This window comes from Geotrypetes seraphini, chromosome 2 (assembly GCF_902459505.1).
Source record: "Geotrypetes seraphini chromosome 2, aGeoSer1.1, whole genome shotgun sequence".
NCBI lineage: Eukaryota > Metazoa > Chordata > Amphibia > Gymnophiona > Dermophiidae > Geotrypetes > Geotrypetes seraphini.
This window is the reverse complement of record NC_047085.1, coordinates 466,017,170-466,041,249: the sequence shown is the minus strand read 5'-3', so window position 1 is coordinate 466,041,249 and position 24,080 is coordinate 466,017,170. Positions and strand designations below refer to the sequence as shown.

The 24,080-nt window shown below is 46.4% G+C and overlaps 1 protein-coding gene across 7 annotated transcripts in view; it reads left to right on the top strand.

Moving 5' to 3' along the window:
* The first annotated feature begins 474 nt into the window (after positions 1 to 474).
* The window catches only part of UBE3C (ubiquitin protein ligase E3C), a 378,461-nt gene continuing 354,855 nt past the window's right edge, over positions 475 to 24,080 (top strand). For 3 of the 7 annotated variants that reach the window (XR_004538176.1, XR_004538178.1, XR_004538177.1), the window contains exons 1-3: positions 475 to 876; positions 19,259 to 19,360; positions 21,555 to 21,608. Coding sequence is in view for 4 of the 7 variants with exons in the window: in XM_033931606.1 (XP_033787497.1) it covers positions 19,295 to 19,360; positions 21,555 to 21,608 (120 nt within the window). In the remaining 3 variants the exon portion in view is untranslated. The remainder of the gene's footprint in view (positions 877 to 19,258; positions 19,361 to 21,554; positions 21,609 to 24,080) is intronic. The other 4 variants (XM_033931606.1, XM_033931605.1, XM_033931604.1 and 1 more) reach the window with 4 other exon arrangements.

Here is a 24,080-nt window from a genome sequence, read left to right as displayed (position 1 = left end):
ACTGAGGTACCACTGTATTATGAGGGTGAAGAAAGAGAGAAATAATGCTGGATGGGTGGGAGGAGTGGCAAAGCTAGGAGGGGGGATCCAGAAAGTGTTGGTGGATGGGTAGGGATAAAGAAAAGAGTAGGGGGGAATGGTGGGTGACAGGGAGGGATGATGTTGGATAGTAAGGTGGCGAGGAGTCAGGGCTGGTTTAATCTATGAACTAGGTGAGGTCCTGGCTCAGGGTACTGGTGTTAAAGGGTGCCCAAATCCCAGTCTGGTTTTTACCTTCAAACTTCTAGAGCACATGTGTCAAACCCAAGGCCCGTAGGCAATGCTGAGAGCTGGAGGGGGGATGAAGAGAAAAGTGAGGAGGAGGGCACCAATTTACAAGTCACAAGGTGGCGCCAGAAACCCTACACCAGCCCTTTTCTTATGAGTATAAAACGCTGTGATATATTGAGTAGCGCAGCCTACGCTAGCAACCGCAATTTAGATGCTCAGTAAGTAAAACACCCCCATCCTTTCACACGCCGGCCAACCACTGCCCATTCAGTAGGCCCGTCGCCTCCTCGAGGGCAAAGTTGCGCCCACGCCTGGACTGCGCCTGCGCCCGACTCCTTTCAGAGGCGGGACTTCCGTCGTCAGGGCGAATGGCCGGCGCGGCTCCTGTCGTTGTAACTGTTGCGTGAGAGCTAGCGAGTCCGCGGCTTGGAGTGTGACAGACGCGCAGGTGAGGAAGAGAGGCGGCTTACAGGCGCTCTGGGACTGGGAGAGAGGAGGTCGAGATCCCCGTCCCACTCGGCGGCGGGGACTGGTGTACGGTCAGCTGAGTGACAGGAGGCTGAGTCATTGGCGGTAGTGGAACGCCATTGGACTGGCGGTGAGGAGGTTAGTGGCTGTTGGGGGTCGGGGCCGGGCTTGCGGAGTTTGTGTTGGAAAAGTGACAAGGCTGCCGGTGCTTGTGATGGGCAGAGGAGCCGGGGCAGCTCTCTGTGTTCCTAGTGCTGGACCCTCAGCCTCCGCACTCTCCTGCTGCCCTTCAGCACAGGCTGGTTATTGTCTTGCTGCACTGATGGCAGTGCCCTACTCTGCAAGCTGGTCCATCTCACAAAACTCCAGATAAGAAACCTTTTTGAGAGGTGCTCCTGTTTATTATGAATCTTTAAAAGAAAGTGACGTTTTAATTAAATAACTAATATGAAAAATTAAACGTGATTGCATTGATTTAACAGAAGGTGTTTAACTTTAAATATAATTTAGACTTTGAAAGTTAGCTATTCAGATACTTGGGCAACTGGACAACTGAGAGGGAGGTTTATAACTGCCAGCATGCAATTTCTCTTATTGAGCCCTTAGGACAGAGTTATTCAAATAATTTGAGCTGAGGTCCAGAAACTTCAATTGTCTGAACCAGAAGTACGCAGGTAGAGGTTAGGGCGCTGATCTTTGACCAAGGGCTGCCATGTGAGCGGATTGTTGGGCACGATGGACCACTGGTCTGACCCAACAGCAGCAATTCTTATGTTCTTATGAAACTGTGTGCGCAACTGTTACAGAGTATTATGATCCCTGAGAGAGAGGGAAGGAATTGCATTCCCCAAAGTTGACATTAGTAAATTAATACTAAGTTAGCAAATAATTTAGAACATAAGAGTTGTCTTACTGGAACAAATATAAGGTCCATTAAGCCCAGTATTTTGTTAACAACAGTGGCCAATCCTGGTCACAAGTACCTCACAAGATCCCAAAGAGTAAAACAGATTTTATGTTGTTTATAGAAACAGAAATATGTTGGCAGATAAAGGCCAAATGGCCCATCCAGTCTGCCCATCTGCAGTAACCATTATCTCTTACGTTCTCTAAGAAATCCCACATGCTTATCCCATGCTTTCTTGAATTCAGACACTGTCTGTCTCCACCACCTCTTCCTGGAGACACTTCCACTAGCACCATTTCTTTAAAAAAGTATCTCCTATACTGTGCAAAATATAAAGATCACACGTGCCAGGGATGGTGTTAGGCCAAGGAGTGCAATTAGAGCATCTGCCCCCTGGCTAAAGAAAGCCCTAAGCCTGATGGACGCTGAAGAAGGCACAAGCTCGGGGCTTTGGGGGGTTCCTTCCAAAATTTTTGTCTTGGGCCCTACCCATGTCTAACACCAGCACCATCAGGATAAACATTTCAGTTCTTATATCTTCTAATCACAAAATAGAAAAAATAATTTTATCTTTTGTTGCCTGGTCATTCTTCAAATCATGTTAGTCCCTGGTTCTGGTTTCTGTTTGTCTTCTGTTAATTTGCTTGTCAGGGTCTCCTGCCCATTTGACGTTTTCTTCTTTCTCTGTGCTCACCATCCATCTTCCATCTCTGTCTGCCCCTTCCTTCCCCTGGAGGTTTGGCATCTTTTCTTTTTTTTAGTCTCCATCTCTAATGACCCTTCGATTCTCTAGCGACCCCCACCCCCGTGTTCCTCTCCTCCATGGGATCCGGTAAGGCAGTACTCTTGCGCTCTTCAGGCCACCAGCAGCGTGAATAAAACTTTCCCTCTGCTACTGCTTCGTGCCTAAGCGGGCCAGGAAGCAGTAGCAGAGGGAAAGCTTCCAGCCACAGAAGGCAGCATGTTTACTTCACTCGCGCTGCTGGCGACCTGAAGAATGAAAGAGCAGCTGCAACAATGGATCCTACCATACCCAGATCCACCTTTTCTCAACTACCCTTTCATCCAGCATCTCTCCCTCCTTCTCCACTACCCCAGGGTCTATCATCTCTCCCTTTCTCTTCCCAACTGCTCTTCTATCCAGTATCTCTGTCCCCCCTTCCTGCATACCACCCCTTGGGTCCAACTTCTCTCCCTTTCTTTTCCCTCCTTCCATCCCATTGTCCACCATCTCCCTTTCCTCTGTTTTCAGACTCATTATTTCTTCCCCTTCATCTCCCCACCTCAGACTGGCATATGCCCCTCCCTTTGGACCTCCTCTGTTGCTGTACTTCTAATAGCTACTACACTAAGGAACCCCCCAAAGGCCAGCATGCTTCCCCTTTCTCTCCACCATCATCCAGCATCCCCTGGTCTCCCGTTCTCACCTTAAAAATTGCTTATGGCCTGTGGAGGATCGCTGGTGCATTTTCCCTCTGACACGGTTGCCCCAGACCAAAACAGGACGTTAGGTCAGAGGAGGGGCAGGATCACGGCAGAGGAAAAGTACACTAGCGATCCTTCACAGGCCATAATTAGTTTTTAAAGTGAGACTGGGATGCGACTCAGGCAGCACTAGCTTGCAGGTTTGCTGGGTCCATTCGGCTTCCCTCTCTTCCTCCCTGCTGCTGGCACAAACCATGCAGTGCGAGCAATCGAATACAGACTTGCTCAACGATGCTTGTGGCCTTCACTCTGCTGGGCTCCTCCTTATGACACAACTTCCTTTCTTTGCGAGGGGGGGTGGCTGGAGCTGCTGGACTCACAAGGGGAGGGCCTGGATATGCTGAACCTGTGATGGTGGGATATTGGGGAGTTGTGGTGGGTGGGGTTCCCTGCAGGAGCAAAACTTTTTACCACTTGATTGAGCGGTTTGTCCCTGTGACGAATAGATATAGATGTTACCTGTTCTTGCGGTTTTACTGCGGTCACCCATGGTTAGCCATGGGAATGGGTAACCGTGCCATTCTTTACTCTTTAACTTCATCCTATGCCCTCTCATTTCAGAGCTTCCTTTCAAATGAGAGAGACTAGACTCATGTGCATTTATGCCACATAGGTATTTATCCTAGGAATAAGCAGTGGATTTCTTTAAGCCATCTCAATAATGGCTTATGGACTTTTGTTTTAGGAAATTAGCCAAACCCTTTTTTAAATCCTGCTAAGCCAACTGATTTCACCACATTCTCTGGCAACAAATTCCAGTGTTTAATTAAATGTGTGAAGAAATATTTTCTCTGGTTTGTTTTAAATCTACTACTTAGTAGCTTCATTGCACGCCCCCTAGTACTAGTATTTTTGGAAAGAATAAACAAGCGATTCACTTCTACCCTTTTCACTCCACTCAGTATTTTATAGACCTCTATCATATCTCCTCTGAGCCATCTCTTTTCCAAGCTGAAGATCCCTAGCCGCTTTAGCCTTTTGTCATAGGGAAGTCGTTCCATCCCTTTTATCATTTTTGTTGTCCTTCTCTGTTTTACATTACATTAGTGATTTCTATTCCGCTTGTACCTTGCGGTTCAAAGCGGATTACATTGGAAGAGAGCTGGACATTTCCAGGAGGTTGCGTTACATTGGAAAATTGCTGGTACAGGTTATAAATTGAGGATTCATATTATATTACATTGGAAAAATTTCAGGTTACATTACAAAGATAATTCAGATTAGCATTACGTTGGAGACAATTTCAGGTTGCGTTACATTGATGAATATCCGGCTTCCTTATATTGGTAGATATCTGGAGATATTAGGATACTGGTTGATTACTTGGGTATCCGGTACTGTTTGGGACGTTGAAGAAGGGAGCTATACATGGGAAGAAAAAAGAATAAAGATGGGATGGGAATGTTTTCTAATTCTGCTGTATCTTTTTTGAGATATGACAACCAGAATTGCACATACATAGTATTCAAGGTGCAGCTAAACCATAGAGCAATAACAAAGGCATTATAACATTTTCATCTTTGTTTTCCATTCCTTTCCTGATAATTCCTAACATTTTATTTGCTTTCTTAGCTGTCACTGCACACTGAGCTCAGGGTTTCATCATATCCTCAACAATGACACCTAGATCCTTTTTCTGGGCAGTGACTCCTAATGTGGAATCCTGCATCAGGTAGCTTTAGTTCGGGTTCCTATTTGCCACATGTATCACTTTGCACTTACTCATATTAAATGTTATCTGCCATTTTGATGCCCAGTCTCACAAGGTCCTATTGCGACTTGACAACTACGAACAACTTTGTGACATCAGCAAACTTAATTATTTCACTAGTTATGCCCATCTCTAGATCTTTGTTGTCTGAGCCTTGCCTTGGTCTTAATTGTTCTGTTCTTTTTTTCTTTGTTTTTTCCTAACTCTCATCAGGGCTTGTGTCCTTTTAACATTTCCTTCTGTATCTCCCTATCCACCTTTCCCAGCATCTCCTTTTTGTGTTCCTGTCACTCTTCTTGTGTCTGGTATTGCCTGTCTGTGATCCTTTCCCTTTGTTCGTCCAGGCCCATCAACTCTTCTGTGTCCCTGACCTTTCCTATGTCCAGCTTCACTTTCCTCTTCCTCCTGTACTTCCTCTCCTCCCTCCCTGTGTAGTCTAGTATATTTCTCTCTCTCTCTCTCTCTCTCTGTTAGTTCCAACATCTGTACCCCTCTCATCCCTGGTTCAGTCTCTGTCTTCTCCCCCTTCCCCCTAAGTCCAGCATCTCTGTATCCCCCGAGCCTGGATCTGTTGGAGAAACAATCTTCGGAACGCCAGAGGGTTTGTGATCTTTGCGTTGGTGACTAATGGACAGGTCCACTTACTGCCATGGTGAGAGGGGTGTATGGGGGCCAGTTTCCCTTTCCATGCTCCTCTACCTCATGCACTGGATGAGTTGGGGAAGTCCCCCTGGAGGAGTTCCACAGGCTGTGGTGGGCAGAACTACGCACTCTGGCTGGTGGGGTGGGTCAGGTGAGCAGTGTGGGCACCTGAAATGAGAGGCACGCGATGGCAGAGGAGAAGGACGGGCTTGTGGAGGACCATTGGTCGGGAGAGCTGCAGTGATGTTAGACCCAGGCACAAAGAGGGGGAGATTGAGCTCTGCACCCCAGTGGTCCACAGAGCAAGGCTTCACAGTCTTATCATTTGAGTAGCCCTGCCTTAAGAAACAGGTTTTGGGGCAGATAGTGCATGCTAATCATTAGGAATTGATCCCTGAATGTTTTGTACAGTACTAGATTTCTGGGATGAAAATAGCAGAGTTAGTAAATACATTCCTCTGTTCCTCAGTCTTCGTAGTTGCCCAGTGGTGTAAAAGGTTAGTTGGACCAAGGCTCTGATTACAAAACTAGGCAGCAAAACAGGGTGGTCCACATGTTTGGGTTGTCAATAATAATTTCTTGCCATGAAAGAATTGAAACTAATGTAACAATGGCTGATTGTATTTTTTAAAGGTGCTGGATTAGTGATGCTCTCTGCTTATAAATTATTATTTTTTTTTTACACATGTGATGCTCACAATGAAAAAGATAAATTGCACGTAAAGCTTAAAAAGAAAAATGTAAAGTTTAATTTCTTGACACTTTGCTTGGTTTACTGAAAGGCAAAGATTAAGAATTGTTGATTTGTAGATCTTCTATAGTTGTAAATACTGTATGAAAAAAATGTTTGCACTTTTCATATTAATCACATCTTTCATACCATAAGTGATGCAATAAGTACAGGTTTTTTTTTTGTTTGAATATTGTTACAGCATATTCACTTTTGATAGCTTTTGCAAAGCTGCGGTAGAGGTTTTTACTGTGGGCTTGTGAGGTAAGTGTTCTTATGCTCATAGAATTCCTATGAGCATCGGAGCATTTACCTCACCAGCCCATGGTAGAAACCTCTACCGTGGCTTTGTAAAAGGAGCCCTATTTTTTCTGTATTTGTGTCTGTACAGGCATTTATTAAACTTATTTACAGGCTCTTCTCTAAAAGAGCCTATTAAAATAAAATGATTATTCTTGATAGAGAAATCTGGGTGTATAAGCAGATTAGACAAGGCTATAGTACTTTTCGTCTTGCCTTCTGTGTTCAGATCTGAAAATTGGAGCAAACTGGACAATCTCAATTCAGTTTCTAGATTACTAAAACCTCTGTCACAACTGGTAGTAATTGCATTATAGTCTTTCCCATAAAAATGGTCTTTTGAAATCAGGGTAATACACATTATCCCAGGACAAGCAGGCATGATATTCTCACATGTGGGTGACGTCATCTACGGAGCCCCAGCGCGGACAGCTTTTCAAGCAAACTTGATTGAAGTTTCAAGTTTGCTATGCTGCACCACGCATGTGCATGCCTTCTTGCCCACTAGAGGGCGCATCCCCACCTCGTGGTCCTCAGTTCAGTTTTTTCCGCGAAGCCAGAAGCCCTGTGGAATTTGTGCTCTCTACTTTTTGCCTTCTGACACCGCGGCTGAGTGTTTTTTTCTCGGTCGCTGTGCTTGATTTGTTTTTTTATTTGTTGGTGTGTTAAGTTATCGTCGGAAAAAAAAAAAAAAAGTCTTTTCGTTCGGCTCCGGGGGCTCCCGGTAGCCGCGGCCGCGGGACCTCGTTCGTTCCCGGCCGTTTTTTGAGTTCATGTCCCGTCCTTTGACGGGCTTTAAAAAGTGCACCCGGTGCGATCGGTTGCTTTCGATCACCGATCCCCACCGGTGGTGCTTGCTTTGTCTGGGTCCTGAGCACTCGACCGACTCCTGCACTCGGTGCTCTACTTTTCAGCCGAGAGCTCTCCGCCGCCGTCGCGCTCGAATGGCGGAGCTCTTTGCTGTGGACCCCGCGGCGGGGAAGGCCTCGACGTCGGCCTCGGCTTCGGCCCCGGCCTTGACCTCGGCCTCAACTCCCTCGACCTCGCCGCGACAGCCCGCTTCGTCGAAGCCTGCGTCCTCGACCCCGAAGTCGACAGTGGGTAAGTCCTCACTTCCTTCTTCTGTTCCAGCCTCGAAGAAGCCATCCTCGGGCTCATCGACGGGAGCGGGTGGGTCGTCCTCGGCCCCGCCCCGAGCGTCTAAGTCGGGTGCCCCGCGGGAATACTCGAGACCGAGGTCGCCCTCGAGGGAGCACCCGCCAGCCCCGGATCTACCGACTATGATGGGGGTTCCCGTTTTTCAGGACTTACTCCGTGCACTCATTGCCTCGGAGCTGTCCTGTGCCCTCGCGCACCTACAGCCGGCTTCGGCCTCGTCTGCCCCGGCTTCGGCAGCCTCGGTCTCGGTACCCTCGACTTCGGCCCCCGGGGTGGCTTCGGCCTCGACCCCGACCTTGCCTCGACCTCGGTTGACCAGCCTGAGCGGCGCGTGCGGCCTCGGGACAAGGTGCGAAGGATTCGGAGGATCTCTTCCTCTTCTTCCTCGTCGAGGTCCTCCCATGGCTCCTCGCCCTCGGGTCGGCCTCGGGCGAAGCGTCGGCCGAGGAAGCCCAAACGTCTTCGGGGCTCTCCTCGACGACGCGGTCGCTCCTCGCCGACCGGGGCTGAGACCCTGTGTGTCTCGGAGCTCCGCCTCGATAATCCGAGGCTTTTCCGTTCCTCCGAGGTAGAGTTATCGAGGGACTCCTCGCCGAGACGGAAGGGGCATGCCTCGGTGCCTCATACCCCGGGGACTTCCCGCAGGGGTTCCTCGGGGCATGGGCAGTCCCCGACCCCGTCGAGGTCGCTGGGTGCGGCTTCTTGGGGTTCGGGGTCTGGCACGGGTAAGGAACCTCGTTACTCCTGTGAGGCTTCCCCTTCTTTTTTGGCAGCGCGGGCTTCTCGATCTCCCTCTCCGCCTTCGAAGCCCTCCTCCTTTTCGAGATTTGTGCTTGATATGGGGAGGGCTTTGGACCTTGATCTTGTGTCAGGTTCTCAATATACGAAGGAATTTTTGGAGGAGCAGGATTTGCCTTCTACCCCAAGGGAGACTCCTCGTCTGCCTCTCAAAAAAGTTCTCCATCAGACCTTCCTGAGAAACTTGTACTCCCCTCTCACGGTTAAGGCGGTTCCCTTGAAGATGGAGTCAAAGTACCGTACAGTCCCTTGCAAAGGCTTCAAAAAAGCGCAGCTGTCCCACCAGTCGTTGCTGGTGGAGTCGGCGTTGAAGAAGTCCCAGCCTTCTCGGGTCTCTGCTGCGGTCCCCCCCGGACGGGAGGGACGGACCCTGGACAAGTTTGGTCATCGCCTCTACTCCAATTCCATGATGGCTGCCAGGGTCCTTAATTATGCTTTCACATTTTCGTCCTATTTACGGCAGATGGTGAAGGCGTTGCCCCGTTATTATGGGGTCATGCCGGATTCCCATAAGGGGGATTTTGGTACCTTTATGGCCAATTTGTCACAGCTGCGTCTGTACCTCTTTCACGAAGTTTACGACGCGTTTGAGTTGGCCTCTCGAGTCTCCGCCTTTGCGGTGGCGATGCGCCGTCTCGCATGGCTCCGTACCCTTGATATGGACCCGAACTTGCAAGAACGTCTGGCCAATCTTCCATGTGTTGGCTCAGAATTGTTCGATGAGTCCTTGGAGGCGGCGACCAAACGCCTGTCCGAACATGAGCGCTCCATCGCCTCCTTGGTCCATCCTAAACCCCGGGTACCGCCGCAGAAGCCGTTTAGACCTCCACCGCGGCGACACCCGCAGAAGTCGACGCCGGCTTTCTCGAGGCTTCCGCCCCGGCGTCCCCCTCAGCAGGGCAGAGCGTCCCAACCGAAACCTTAGGCGCAAGGGGCGTCTAAACTGGCTCCGTCTTTTTGACGTGATGAGCGGATGGGGGCGGGCCCCCTCTGCACTGTCGACGGACCCCCTTCCCATCGGGGGCCGCTTGCAGGCCTTTCATCCGGCCTGGGCCAGGATCACGTCGGACGCTTGGGTGCTCCGGATCATCTCCGAGGGTTACTCGCTAAACTTCTCAGCCACGCCGCTGGAACATCCGCCGGGGGCTTCTTTTTGCTGTCGAGCCCAGCTTCCTCTTCTCCTTTCGGAAGCCAGGTCCTTGTTGAGCCTTCGGGCGGTGGAGCCGGTGCCCCCGAACCAAAGGGGACGAGGGTTTTACTCCCGTTACTTTTTGGTCCCGAAGAAGACAGGGGACTTATGCCCCATTCTGGACCTCCGGAGGCTCAACAAGTTCCTTGTCCGGGAGAAGTTCCATATGTTATCCCTTCCAGTCCTGTACCCTCTGTTAGAATCGGGGGACTGGATGTGCTCCCTGGACCTGAAGGAAGCATATACTCATGTTCCGGTGCATCTCGCCTTCCGCAAGTTCCTCAGGTTCCAGGTGGGGGAGTTGCACCTCCAATATCGGGTCCTCCCCTTTGGGCTGGCTTCGTCCCCTCGAGTCTTCACGAAGTGTATGGTGGTGGTCGCGGCAGCCCTGAGATCTCGGGGGCTGCAGGTCTTTCCCTACCTGGACGATTGGCTGATCAAGGCGTCTTCCAAGGAAGGGGTTATTTCAGCGACCCGACAGACTATCATCTTCCTTCAACGTCTGGGGTTCGAAGTGAACTTCCCCAAGTCTCAGTTGTGCCCGGCTCAATCCCTTCAGTTTATCGGGGCCGTGCTGGACACGGTTCGCCTCCGTTCGTTCCTCCCCCCACCACGGTTGGAGGCCCTGCTTCGATTGAGTCGCCAGGTTTCGCTGCTGCCCTCAGTTTCGGCGCAGTGCCTGATGGTTCTGCTCGGCCACATGGCGTCGACGGTCCATGTCACTCCGTTCGCCCGTTTGCACCTGAGGCTTCCTCAGTGGACCTTGGCCTCCCAGTGGCGTCAGGCTCGGGACCCAGTCTCCTCCCCTATAACAGTGACTCCTTCCTTGAGACGCTCGCTCCGTTGGTGGACCAACTCTTCCAATCTTTCCGGGGGTTTGCTCTTCCTCGTTCCTCCGCATCGCAAGGTCCTGACCACGGACTCCTCGGAGTACGCGTGGGGGGCTCATCTAGACGGTTTGCGGACTCAAGGTCTATGGTTGGCAGAGGACCGGCGTTGTCACATCAATGTTTTGGAGCTTCCTGCCATTTTTCTGGCTGCTCGAGCGTTCTGCCACCTGCTGCACGATCAGGTAGTCCTCGTGCAGACGGACAACCAGGTGGCAATGTATTATGTAAACAAGCAAGGGGGAACGGGCTCCTGGTCCCTGTGCCGGGAAGCATTGCGCCTTTGGGAATGGGCGGTCTCCCAGAACATCTTCCTACATGCGGTTTACAATCAGGGAGAGAGGAACTGTCTGGCAGACAAACTCAGTCGTCTCCTCCAGCCGCACGAATGGTCGCTAAACTCCCGAGTTCTGCACGAGGTTTTCGAACGCTGGGGGACTCCTCAGGTGGATTTGTTTGCCTCCCCTGAGACTCACAAGCTGCCCCTCTATTGTTCTCGGATTTACTCCCCGGACTGTCTCGAGGCCGATGCCTTTCTTCTAGACTGGGGAGGGAGATTCCTGTATGCGTTTCCTCCTTTTCCGCTGATCTTGAGAACGTTGGTACATCTCAAATTGACCAGAGCCACTATGATTCTCGTTGCGCCTCGTTGGCCTCGGCAGCACTGGTTCTCCCTGCTCCTTCAACTCAGTGTCAGGGAGCCTCTGCTTCTGCCAGTTTTTCCCTCTCTGCTGTCTCAGAGTCGGGGTTCGCTGTTGCATCCCAATCTTCAGTCCTTACATCTGACGGCTTGGTTCCTTTCCCCTTGACTTCGGTTCCTGTTTCTCAGTCTGTGAGGGAAGTTTTGGAAGCCTTGCGCAAGGTCTCGACTAGGCTTTGTTATTCCCAGAAGTGGGCCAGATTTTCATCCTGGTGTTCCTCGAACCATCTGGATCCGAGTTCGGTTACGGTGTCTTCGGTTCTGGAATATTTGTTGCATTTGTCCAAGTCTGGGCTGAAAACGACTTCCATTCGGGTGCATCTCAGTGCTATTGCTGCTTTCCATCGGCATCTCGAGGGTCGGTCTCTCTCTCTTCATCCTCTGGTGACTCGTTTCATGAGGGGTCTCGTGAATGTTCATCCTCCTCTGAAACCTCCTCCGGTAGTTTGGGATCTTAATGTGGTCTTGGCTCAGCTGATGAAGCCTCCTTTTGAGCCTATTGACAAATCTCATCTTAAGTTTCTCACTTGGAAGGTGACCTTTTTACTTGCGCTCACGTCCGCTCGTCGGATTAGTGAGGTGCAGGCTTTGGTTGCGGACCCGCCTTTTACTGTGTTCCATCATGACAAGGTGGTTCTTCGCACCCATCCAAAGTTTTTACCTAAGGTGGTGTCTGATTTCCACCTCAATCAGTCCATTGTTCTTCCGGTGTTCTTCCCGAAGCCCCACTCTCATCCTGGGGAGGCGGCGCTTCACATGCTTGACTGTAAGAGGGCGTTGGCTTTTTATCTTCAACGCACTATGTCTCATCGGAAGGTTCCTCAATTGTTTTTGTCCTTTGACCCTAATCGGTTGGGACGTCCTGTTTCCAAGCGCACCTTGTCCAACTGGGTGGCTGCTTGTATTTCTTTTTGCTACGCTCAGGCTGGTCTCGCGCTGCATGGTCGGGTTACGGGACATAAAGTCCGAGCGATGGCAGCTTCTGTAGCTTTCCTCCGGTCTACTCCTGTGGAGGACATCTGCAAGGCTACCACTTGGTCTTCGGTTCATACTTTCACCTCCCACTACTGTCTGGATACGTTGTCCAGAAGTGACGGCTGGTTTGGCCAGTCGGTTTTGCGTAATCTGTTTTCCTAAATTGCCATCCTCCCACCTGCCCTTTTTTGGTTGGCTTGGAGGTCACCCACATGTAAGAATATCATGCCTGCTTGTCCTGGGATAAAGCACAGTTACTTACCGTAACAGGTGTTATCCAGGGACAGCAGGCATATATTCTCACAACCCGCCCTCCTCCCCGGGGATGGCTTCTTTGCTGGCTATGGAACTGAGGACCACGAGGTGGGGATGCGCCCTCTAGTGGGCAAGAAGGCATGCACATGCGTGGTGCAGCATAGCAAACTTGAAACTTCAATCAAGTTTGCTTGAAAAGCTGTCCGCGCTGGGGCTCCGTAGATGACGTCACCCACATGTGAGAATATATGCCTGCTGTCCCTGGATAACACCTGTTACGGTAAGTAACTGTGCTTTTTGTAGGGCATAATTTCACCTTGTCTCTGTTCCTGTTATATGGATAATGGAGGTTTTCAGTTTCCTGCATTAAAGCATGGTTCTCAAGTCATTTGCCTACATAACAGAGGAGAAGACCAAGGATAACCTAGGGCAGGGTTGCCCAAGTCCGGTCCTCGAGATCTACTGGCAGGCCAGGGTTTCAGGATATCCACAATGAATATGCATGAGAGAGAGATTTGCATCCCAAGAAGGCAGTGCAGGCAAATCTCTCTCATGCATATTCATTGTGGATATCCTGAAAACCTGGCCTGCCAGTAGATCTCAAGGGCCAGACTTGGGCAGCCCTGCCCTAGCTTATGGGACTATGTTTCGCCTCCAGCTTTGACTAGCTGTGACCATTAATTTTCCATCAGCAGTCTTCGCTAAACACAAAATTCTTCACCCTCACTAAGAGGGGTGGGGGTGAAGAATTTTGTGTTTGGCAAAGACTGCTGATGGAGAATTAATGTCGCAGCCCTTGATAAAGGTGGAGGCAAAACAAGGCTGCTGTTGAGCTTTTTTTTGTGAATGTGAGATAAAGAATACAGCAGTTGTGAGTTGTGAATGATGTGGGATTGTGTCTTGAAAACTGTGCTTAAAGACACATTTTTGCAATTTTTTAAAAGACTGCAATAGAGTGGTATACTTAAAGTGGAGTTTTTTTGACTAATGACTTTAGAAGCTCCTATATTTAAAATATATTCAGTCTCATGAAGTTGGGACTTGTTGGAGCAAGATATCTGAGGGTTTTTTTTTCTCCACTATTTGAAACTTGTTCAGACTCTATTGATATAATTGCTAATATGTTTAGTCTGTTTTCTAGTTATACAGTACTCCCCTGATATTCGCGGGGGTTCCATTCTAGGAACCCCCGCAAATGCTGAAAAACGGCGAATATGGTTTTTAGCTGGGGAGATAGGAGAGAGCAGCTGGAGTGCCAGCGAGTGAAGGAAATCACTGGCGGTATGATCCGACCGCCTCTTCCTGTACTAAAGTCGGGCCTCACCAATCAGGAGCTGTGTGTCAAAGCAGCTCCTGATTGGTGAGGCCCGACTTTAGTACAGGCAGAGGCGGTCGGACCATACCGCGAGTGATTTCCTTCACTCGCCGGCGCTCCGGCTGCCCTTTCCTGCACGGTCATTCGTGGTCGGAAAATACTGTGAATGACTGGGATTGTGGACCGCGAATTCGCAGGGGAGCACTGTACTCTCTATATTTTTTAGGCTTTGCAAATACTGTACTATTATTGTCATCAGTATCATCCAAAGTGGTTTAAAAATTCATTTTATGTGTGTTTTCTATCCAACTTATACCTCTTCCTTAGGCTGTTGTACCTCTTTATTTTACATCTCTTTCTAAAAGGTATTTCATAAATTGTATTCCTTTTCTTTCTCATTTTGTAAACTGCACACCTTCAGTCCTGGGGAAAATTCTTCATTCTCTTGCAATGGTTAAATATTTTAGAAATGTTAGAAATAAGTTTAAAGTGCATGAACTTGCTGGCCCATCCTATTTAGAAAACAAATTACTTTTCACTTCCAGGGGAAGCATTTCTGCCTTAGCCCTGAAAATTTTGCAAAAGTCCCAAAGATGTCCTAAGATGTACTTCAAAGTCTGCTTAGAGTTTGACATTGACTCGGTTGCTACAGAAAACAATGTTGCTTTTAAGGCAGTTCCCCAAGTCTATACCTTATTTATCCCAGGACAAGCAGGCAGCATATTCTCTACGTGTGGGTGACGTCATCCACGGAGCCCCGTCACGGACAGCTTTTCAAGCAAACTTGATTGAAGATCTCGGTTCTTATGTTCTTATCTCAAAGTTTGCCAGTGCTGCACCACGCATGCGGGTGCCTTCCCACTCCACTAGAGGGCGCGTCTCCTCCTCGTGGTCTTCAGTTCTTAGTTTTCCGCGGAGCCAGAAAGTCCTGTCTCTCTTCTCTATGTTCTAAGTGCCTTTCTTGCACCGCGGCTTCTTTATTTTCACTTCGGGAGTTGCTGTGCGGTGTTTTGTACTCTTTTTCTCCACTCGTGTATTTTTTCTTTTTCGACTTTGGTGACCGGGGGATCCCGGTTTGCCGTGGCCGCGGCCTTTCTTTTACCTTATGTCCTGGCCTCTTACTGGGTTTAAAAAGTGCACGCAGTGTAGTCGGGTGATTTTCATCACAGACCCGCATCGCTGGTGTATCTTGTGCCTGGGTGCTGACCACCCTACGGACTCTTGCCCTCGTTGAGCTACCCTTTAGCCTCGGGCTCTTCGGTGGTGTCGGGCCCGGATTGTGGAGCTTTTCGCCATGGAGACCTACCTCGCTTCGGCCCTGGTCTCGACCTTGGCCTTGGTCTCGACGACCTCGGTCCCCGGGCAAGTCTCTCTCGATCCTGGAAGAAAGTTCAAAAGCATCATAGGAGGCCTGAAACATATAAAGCCGAATCTGCGAAAGAGTATCCACAAGCCGGCGAAACTCGGCACGGCGATGGACTGGCAAATCATCCTGGAAAGACAGCAGAGACTTAATGTACTGCTTCAAATAGGACGTGAAAGTAAAGTTATAATTCAAGAACCTGTTAGCCATCATGGAATTTTGGTACAGGTATCTGCCAAACTTATCTATTGTCCTTCCGGTGTTTTTTCCTAAGCCCCATTCTCATCCGGGAGAGGTGGCGCTTCATACCCTTGACTGTAAGAGGGCGTTGGCTTTTTATATCCAGTCTTACTGGAAGGTTGCTCAACTTTTCTTGTCTTTGATCCTAATCGGTTGGGGCATCCTGTCTCCAAGCGCATCTTGTCAAACTGGTTGGCTGCTTGTATTTCCTTCTGCTATGCTCAGGCTGGTCTCTCACGTCACGGGGCATAAAGTCTGTCGCTTTCCTTAGGTCCACGCCTATTGAGGAGATCTGCAAGGCCGCCACTTGGTCTTCGGTTCATACCTTCACCTCTCACTACTGTTTGGATGTTTTTTCCAGGCGCGACGGCCAGTTTGGCCAGTCGGTTTTGCGTAATCTGTTCTCCTAAATTGCCAACTCTCCCTCCACCCCCTTTGGTTAGCTTGGAGGTCACCCACATATAGAGAATATACTGCCTGCTTGTCCTGGGATAAAGCACAGTTATTTACCGTAACAGGTGTTATCCAGGGACAGCAGGCAGATATTCTCGCAACCCTCCCACCTCCCCAGGTTGGCTTCTTTGCTAGCTATCTGAACTGAAGACCACGAGGAGGAGACCAGGGCTGTGGAGTCGGTAGATAAATGTTCCGACTCCGACTCCTCAGTTTTTTGTACTTCAGACTCCGACTCCAGGTACCCGAAATTTCCTCCAACTCCGACTCCTCGACTCCGACTCCACAGCACTGGTTAATTTTCAAATCGTTAAAATGGAATGTCAAGTTGAGAGAAATGAGCATTTTCGACACCACCTTCTTTTTGCTTTTAATCAAGGTTCTAAGGCCGCAGAAGCTGCTAGCAACATTTGTGCTATGTATATAGTGGGTGCTATAGCTGAAAGAATCGCTTGTGATTGGTATGCCAAATTCAAAAATGGAGTCGGTAGATAAATGTTCCGACTCTACTCAGTTTTTTGTACTTCTGACTCTGACTCCGACTCCAGTACCCGAAATTTCTTCCGACTCCGACTCGTAGACTCCAACTCCACAGCCCTGAAGGAGACGCGCCCTCTAGTGGAGTGGGAAGGCACACGCATGCATGGTGCAGCACTAGCAAACTTTGAGATCTTCAATCAAGTTTGCTTGAAAAGCTGTCCGCGACGGGGCTCCGTGGATGACATCACCCACATGTAGAGAATATCTGCCTGCTGTCCCTGGATAACACCTGTTACGGTAAGTAACTGTGCTTTACTCCCCCCCCCTTTTTTTACAAAGCCGCACAACAAAAGCCCTGTAGCCCTTTAAATCCATATTGGCTTCAGAGCATTTACTATTTTGCTTCCTGCTGGCTCTCCTGTATGTGGCTGACTTGCTCAGCACTGAGGAGGCTGTCGATTTTATGTTGGGCTCTGCCCCTCTTTATTTAGGCGGAGCCAGCGATCTTTTCTGCCCTTAGCAGGTGCTTTGGTCTGATCAAACTGGAGTGGAAATTTGTCTTGTTGCTGGCAATTGGGAACCATCGTATAGGTTTGTGGGCCCTGCCCCTCTCCATTTGGGCGGAGCCGGTGATCTTTTCTGCTGTTGGCGGGAACTTTGGTCTGGTCAGACAGGAGTGAGAAGTTGTCTTGCTGCTGGCAATTAGAAACCAATTTATAGATTTGTGGGACAAATGCAGAGGATTCCTTTGAGGAGATGGGATGAATTCAGGGCAGGACTTTCATGGTGTCCTTTCCACCATTCCAAACTGAGATTTGCAGCACTTCGAGGTCTTCCTTTCAGCTACCGTTTGCAGTGGAGGTGGATCTATTTGGAGAGAAACCAATGCTGTGGAGCCTCTTCATTTGGGAGATGACCCATCTTTCTTCATTCTGCCTTTTGGAGTAGGCTAGGACTATCAGTGAAACTGAAGCTTTTCTGGATTTGACTAGAGAATTGGAATTGACTGAGACTGTGGGTTGTGAGACTGTCTGGGGTTTTTTATTTACCTATATTTTGTTTAAAATATTTTCTTCTCCCTTCTCTTTCTTTCTATATACCTTTGTTATGTAAGTAAAAAAATATTTTCTGGGGTACTATAGTTAGGTTGTGAGCCTGTTGGAACTGAGGGATTTTCAAAGTACCTAATTACTTATTTTGTTTGTAAACTGCTTCGTAGTCTTTGTGATGATTTAGCAGTATATAAACTCTGTATTAAATTAAAGTAAAAAATCTTCAGAATGGTTGTGCATTGCAAACAGCAGCTTATTCAGTGGACCATTAAAATCCCCCAGTACCAGCAAATCCCCATGGTGTAGCCTGTGCTAATAATGACCTCTGAAAACTCTGATATCAGTTCACCATTGTGATAAAATAACCCATCTAAACAATAGTCCCAAGCCATGCTATATTAGTACAAGGTCCCATTTTATACAAGGATTAGTATGACCTTGTAGTACGAGGGATGTATCGAATGCAATGCAAAAGTGGGCATAACTTTATTTTTTATTATTAACTGACATAGGTCATTCAAATTGCACATGTTGATAGAGTAACTCTTCCTCTATACAAAGGTACTACTCAATATAATCTCAATCACAAGCAATTCATTTGCACCATCGTTGAAACCAATTCTTGGATCCTTTTTGAAAAAATTCAGGTGTGCACTGTCATAGCCACTTCATCAAAGCCAATTTCACCTCGTCTGTCATCAAACTGTTTTCCCTCAAAGACTGTCCTTCATTGGACTGAACAGTTGGAAGTCAGAGGGCGCCAGGTCTGGGCCCTCTGTATGGTGGATAAAGGACTATTGATCAGCCCAATTTGCCGTTTGCCTGATTTGTTGTCAGAGATATGTGTGGTGTGCAATGCATTGTCATGGTGAATGTGGATCATTTCTATGTCTTGTTTAGTCTCTTCCTCCTAATGGCTTTCGAGGGGATCCGATCTTTGAGAGGGAGATGTTAAGCCCAACCCCAGACCTGCTCACTCTATCTCCTGGCTCTGCCCACTAACAGACCTCAACTGTGGCATCAATAAGCATTTACTTATCAGGCAGGAAAATATGCCTTAGGATGTCATCATCTGCTGCCTCAGTGACGTTCTCGCAATAAGAGCTGCAAAATCTTGCAGCTTTTATTGCAAGACTGATCCTGTTAACAGCAGAAATGAAATTATATTTATTATTATTATTTAAAAAATTTATATTCCGCTTACAATTCTAAGCAGTTTGCAGTCAACATTAAAAGTATTTAAAATAATACATCTTATTAATTAATCTCCTGCTACTGATGGATGCTGCTCAATGGAAGGTGTTCTTACCCCAGCAGGAGAGGGAGAGATGACCTATGAGAGCAGGAGGCTCCTGCTGAATGTGGGAGGCTTGGGGTAGTGATTAGTTTGGTGATCACTTTATCCCTCATTGTTTTGTCTATTTGAATGTGGGAGACTTGGTAGGCCTACAACAAAATATTGAAAAGGAAAAGACCTGTGAAATTTCCTTTTTGAAAATTCAGATGGCTCATTGACCTCAGGCTCAGGTGCAAAGTACATGTTGGAAAGTAAGCATGGGGCTTTTTCTTCCCTGATTGTACCCTGCCTGTTTGTACATGACCCAGTGTGCAAAGGAGACAATAATAAAACACAAGTGAAGAAGGCTAAATATGCATTTACCTACTTAATCTTTGAATATTGTTCTTGGCTCTTGAAAGTAGTTCTTGAAAAGTGTCCTTTGTAAATTATATAGATTTATATGTAAATTTTTTTTTATTCATTCTTTGTTTGTGATACAACTTTGGATGCATATAGATTTTAGATTATTGGTTTAATTGTGTTTGATTTTTTTTCATCCTTGGTTATATAACCTTATTTTTTCCTTGAATTGTCTATGTAGAGGTGGTGCCTTTTCTAAATGGGATAAATTGAAAACATGTTCAGTTTTGAAGGTGATTTCAAAACCAGGCCCAAGGTATCACTTGGAGGTGCAAGCAGGAAGGTAAGAACTTTGTTTTCTCTACAAAAAAAAAAAATCATAGTTGAACCAGGCCTTTACATCTAAAGTAGGGACTGTGATATGTACGTTCCAGCCCCTCCTGATTTCCTTTATTGCATATAGGTGACACTGAATGTTTTTTTAATATTTAAACAAAATGTAATATTAGACAAAGGAATCTGAGTAAGAACATAACACAGGTTTAAAATACTTAATATTTTTAAGTACCAAAGATATGGATGTTGACTACAACTTATGTGAAAAAATAACTGCCCCCATAGTTAATCAGTCAACTAGCTGAATGAAAGAGCCATATTATTAAACACAGCTGGGCTTGATTGCAGCCAGCCCTGTTGAATCTAATCACTATACACTGAACTTACCAGGACAATGATCTAATCTCCACAAAGTTTCTACAAGAACACTATGCCCCGAACAAAGGGAATTCCAAAGGAGATGAAAAAAGTTGTTGAAATTATAACAACCTGGAAAGGGTTACAAAGCTATTTCTTAAGCTCTGGGTCTCCATGAATCACAGCAAGAGACATTATTTCCAAAAGGAGAAGGTCTGAAATCCCGCAAAGGAGATGGTTTTGATAGGTTGGAGTGAGCTTCAACAGCAACTCCAGTAGTTGGAAACTAAGGCCCAGAAAAACAAAGAGAAAAAGACATTTTAATCATAAAATTGTGATTACAGGGCCGACTGGATGGGCCAGCCAGGTCTTTATATGGCATCATTTACTCTGTTACTTGAAATATGTTTGTAACAGACCGACTCGAATGGGTGAAGGTCTGGCATTTATTTACTCCTCAAAACTACATATAACAAATCTTTCTATGTTTTCACACCCTCTTTGTTGTGTCAACATTTCATATCCCACTCCCCAAGACCTTACAAAGATCATCTCTGGCTTCACACAATCACCTCACCAGAGGATCCTATCCCTACCTCCATCCTTAAACACAACCTCCAGACACTTATCCCTTTCATCCACACTATGATTGCTACTTCCCTTAATTCAGGGACTTTTCCAACTTCATGGAAACTTGCTTTTCTTGAACCAAAATTAAAATATATGAGCACTACCAACTTAAGTCCGAGCAACTATCGCCCAATCGCTAACTTGCCCTTTCTATCTTTGTAATTTTTGATGGAGTAAAAAAAAAATCAATCCACTTGTACCTAAACTACACCACTCAGGATTTTGTAGACTTCAATCATATCTCCCTTAAGCCATCGCTTTTCCAAGCTGAAGAGCCTTAACCTCTTTTGTCTTTCCTCATATGAGAAGAGTTACATCATCTTTATTGTTTTAGTTGCTTTGAACCTTTTTTAGTTCCACTGTATCTTTTTTGAGATAAGGAGACCAGAATTGAATGCAGTACTCAAGGTGAGGTTACACCAGTGGTCTCAAACTCAAACCCTTTGCAGGACCACATTTTGGATTTGTAGGTACTTGGAGGGCTGCAGAAAAAATAGTTAATGTCTTATTAAAGAAATAACAAAAATCCAACAGGGAGCCCCTGTTTCGCTAATTCTAGCTTTGTCAGGGGTTGAAGAAAACTTATAACCAGCGATCCTCCGAGTACTCGCTCCCGCACAAACTATAACAGTTTCAAAAATGGCGCTTGGCTTCTAGACACTCAGACACGTATTTCAGGATTGAACTAAGGCTCCTCCTTCCTGCTAACATGTTAGCATTCCACTAAGGACCAAATTTAAAATAGCACCCTCTCTTATCGGTTCCCAGACCAGTTGCTCCAAGAAACAGTCATTTATGGCATCTAGGAATTTTACCTTCCTAGCACTTCCCAATGTAACATTTAACCAGTCAATGTTGGGGTAATTGAAATTATACTATATCAGATAAGAGAGGCATATATTTTCAATCATAAATATCAAAGAGCATTATATATGCTAGACACCTCAATCAGGCAAACCTGAATACACCCACTATTAATTCAAAAACTCAAGTAAAACATAGAGGAGCACCAATAAAAATAATGGAGAAAAAAAGATCTCAGTTAAACAGCTTCATTGGTCTAAAAAAACCCTCCAATTTAGGTGCCACAACTCTGAAATGTTATGAAAGGGATAGGAGAAATTCTAATATTTTGCCTTTCAGATGTTTTATCAATATCTGTAGAAGCTTTGGCTTCTAAATATGGTACATCTTTATCTTTTTTTTTTTAACAGGAAGAAAAGGCTTCACTTCTACATCGTACACAAGAAGAGAGACGAAAAAGAGAGGTAAAGTTCTTTTCGTTTCTTGTATTAATGATGGTTCATTAAATTCATTGATAAATTGTTAAAGATTGATTTAATTGAACAATTTTGTTACTTCAGAATGCATAATATATATCTTTAAATCTTTTGTTTTGGCCATTATTGTTGGTGTGGTTTGTTTTTTTGAACTAGGTGTAAATTCTGTACTCTGTTTTGGAAATACACTCCCCCTCCATACTCACGAGGGTTAGGGGCACAACCCTCTGCAAATAAGAACAATTTGCAAATAATTTTAGGACCGACTCTGAACCACCATATATAATGCTCTGCCGCCTCCTGGACCTCTCCACGCTTTACTTTTAAAACCTGGTGGTCTAGCAGTGAAGCAGGACAGAAGTGATCTTCCTACGCACCTGCTCTGTGCAGAGCTATGAACAAAAATGACTGCTCGGAGTTCTTGCTGTAGTCTCTCGAGACCATGGGAACTCAGAGCAGCCATTTTTGTTTGCGGCTCTGCACAGGGCAGGAGCATAAGAAGATCGCTCCTGCCCTACTTTTACCACTAAACCACCAGATTTTAAAAGTAAGGTGTGGAGAGGTCTGGGAGGCGAGGTGGTTTAGAGGCTCGCAAATCCTAAACCTGTGAATATGGAGGGTATTTTGTGGTAAGAAATTTGACTGTCTCACTGATATTTTAAAGAAGTGAATAAATACTTCAAGAACTATTGGTATTCTAGTATATCTATTTGTTACAGTGCACTTAAGGTAGAATTGACATTTTCTGTTGAAGGATAGTCTTGCTAGAATTTGTTAAGAATTTTCTTGTCGGTTTCAAACAGTAAATTTGCAGGTCAGATACTTTCAGGAGCTGGTAATTTGTGTATCAAAGGATGAGGTTTTTGAGAAAAGTGCTTGAATAATGATTCAGAAGTAGGTTTTTTAAAGTACTGTAGGAGACATTTCATCTGTGCAAGTCTTCTAAGTTCTCAAGGAAGTGCGTATTTTAGGAGTAAAGGACTTGTCTCGTTCCATAAAGCCCTAAGTGATTGCAGTAGATCGTTCTGCTTTCTTCAAACTTCAGATGCTCAGGTGACTGAAGCCATTACTTTCTTTAGATGACTTTCTCTTTGTTGTGCAAGTGATGATTCTAAATTCATTAGATTACTGCAACAAACTCTTGGGCTTCTTGCCACCACTCTTAAATTCCTGCAGCTAGTTCAGAATGCAACAGCTAGACTATTGACAAGGGCACAATATGGGGGACTGCATTTCACTCATTGTAGCAGATATTCATTGACTACCAGTTCCTTTTTAATCTGCTTTAAAATTTTGTTACTGATTTCATATAGTGTTGCGATTTGCTGCTCCTATTTGACCTCACTTTTTAAAAAATATACAAGCCACATGGACATCTTCGGTTTGAGGGTTGTCACCCGATGACAATATCGGATTTTTTTTCGGTTGAAAGAGATATGACTCCTGTGCATTCATGCCACAAAAGTATTTAAATGTGTCTATCATATCTCCTCCTGCTGCCTTTCTTCCAAAATATGCATACTAAGATATTTAAGGGCTCGTTTTGCTAAGCTGCGATAGCGGTTAAATTGCCGCGTACTAGACGCTAATGCCAGCATTGAGCTGGTGTTGGTTCTAGCCGCATAGCACCGGTTTAGCGCACGCTAAAATTCTGCCCGCACTAAAACCGCTATCGCAGCTTAGTAAAAGGAGCCCTAAGTGTGTCCCCCACATTTTATGACAAAGCCCACTGACCATTTTAATGACTGCCATCTGGACCAACTCCATCCTATTTATATCCTTTTGAAACCTGGGGGAAGTTGCTGCTTGCCCTGGATTGGTAGTATGGAATGTTGCTACTCTTTGGGTTTTTACCAGGTACTAGTGACCTGGATTGGCCACCGTGAGAATGTGCTACTGGACTTGATGGACCATTGATTTGACTCAGTAAGACAATTCTTATGTTCTTATATGTTTGCATTACCTGCACCAGTATCAGTCATCATTAAAGTTTCCAGGAAACCTTCCACACAGCATTGCTACTGCTTCAAGTGAACTTGTTTCACAAACTGGTGTCATGAACAATCATTGTATCCATATCATGTCCTTGAATATCTCTTATTCCTATCCAACTCTGGTCTTAAAACTGTAAATGTGCACTGGCTTACTACTTTGATAACCAAGCCTCATAGAACTTCCACTTAACTGTTCCTATGATTCGATCCTAACAGACTTGGTGCTCCTGTCACCAAGAGAACCACCTCCTCATGACTCGCAGACTATATCGCTTTTTGCTTTGCTCGGGCTGGGCTGCCGCTGGAAGGTTGTGTTAGTTAGAGCAATGGCAACCTCAGTATCTTATCTATGTTCCACTTCCATTGAGGACATTTGTAAAGCAGCCACCTGATCCTCAGTTCATACCTTCACGTCCCACTTCTGTTTGGGAAATCATTCCAGATGGGATAGTCAGTTTGACCAAGC